Source organism: Egretta garzetta, unplaced genomic scaffold, assembly GCF_000687185.1.
Source record: "Egretta garzetta isolate BGI_Z169 unplaced genomic scaffold, ASM68718v1 scaffold539, whole genome shotgun sequence".
Taxonomy (NCBI): Eukaryota; Metazoa; Chordata; class Aves; order Pelecaniformes; family Ardeidae; genus Egretta; species Egretta garzetta.
Window position 1 is genome coordinate 1,926,580 of NW_009260760.1, and position 309 is coordinate 1,926,888.

General features: G+C 65.0%; 1 protein-coding gene across 1 annotated transcript in view; it reads left to right on the forward strand.

Moving 5' to 3' along the window:
* The window catches only part of PDE11A (phosphodiesterase 11A), a 141,005-nt gene that overhangs the window by 1,734 nt on the left and 138,962 nt on the right, over positions 1–309 (forward strand). Inside the window, exon 2 of the mRNA XM_035901445.1 lies at positions 9–305. Coding sequence (XP_035757338.1) covers positions 9–305 — 297 coding nt within the window. The remainder of the gene's footprint in view (positions 1–8; positions 306–309) is intronic.

A 309-nucleotide genomic window follows, 5' to 3' on the forward strand; every position in this document is an offset into this window, starting at 1 on the left:
ACCCCAAGGGGCCCAACGAGCGCCAGTTCTTCCTGGAGCTGGTCAAGGACATCTCCAACGACCTGGACCTCACCAGCCTCAGCTACAAGATCCTCATCTTCGTCCGCCTCATGGTGGACGCCGACCGGGGCTCCCTCTTCCTAGTAGAGGGGGCCGCCGCCGGCAAGAAGAGCCTGGTCTCCAAGTTCTTCGACGTGCACGCCGGCACGCCGCTGCTGCCCTGCGGCTCCACCGAGAACAGCAACGAGGTGCAGGTGCCCTGGGGCAAGGGCATCATCGGCTACGTGGCGGAGCACGGAGAGACGGTCA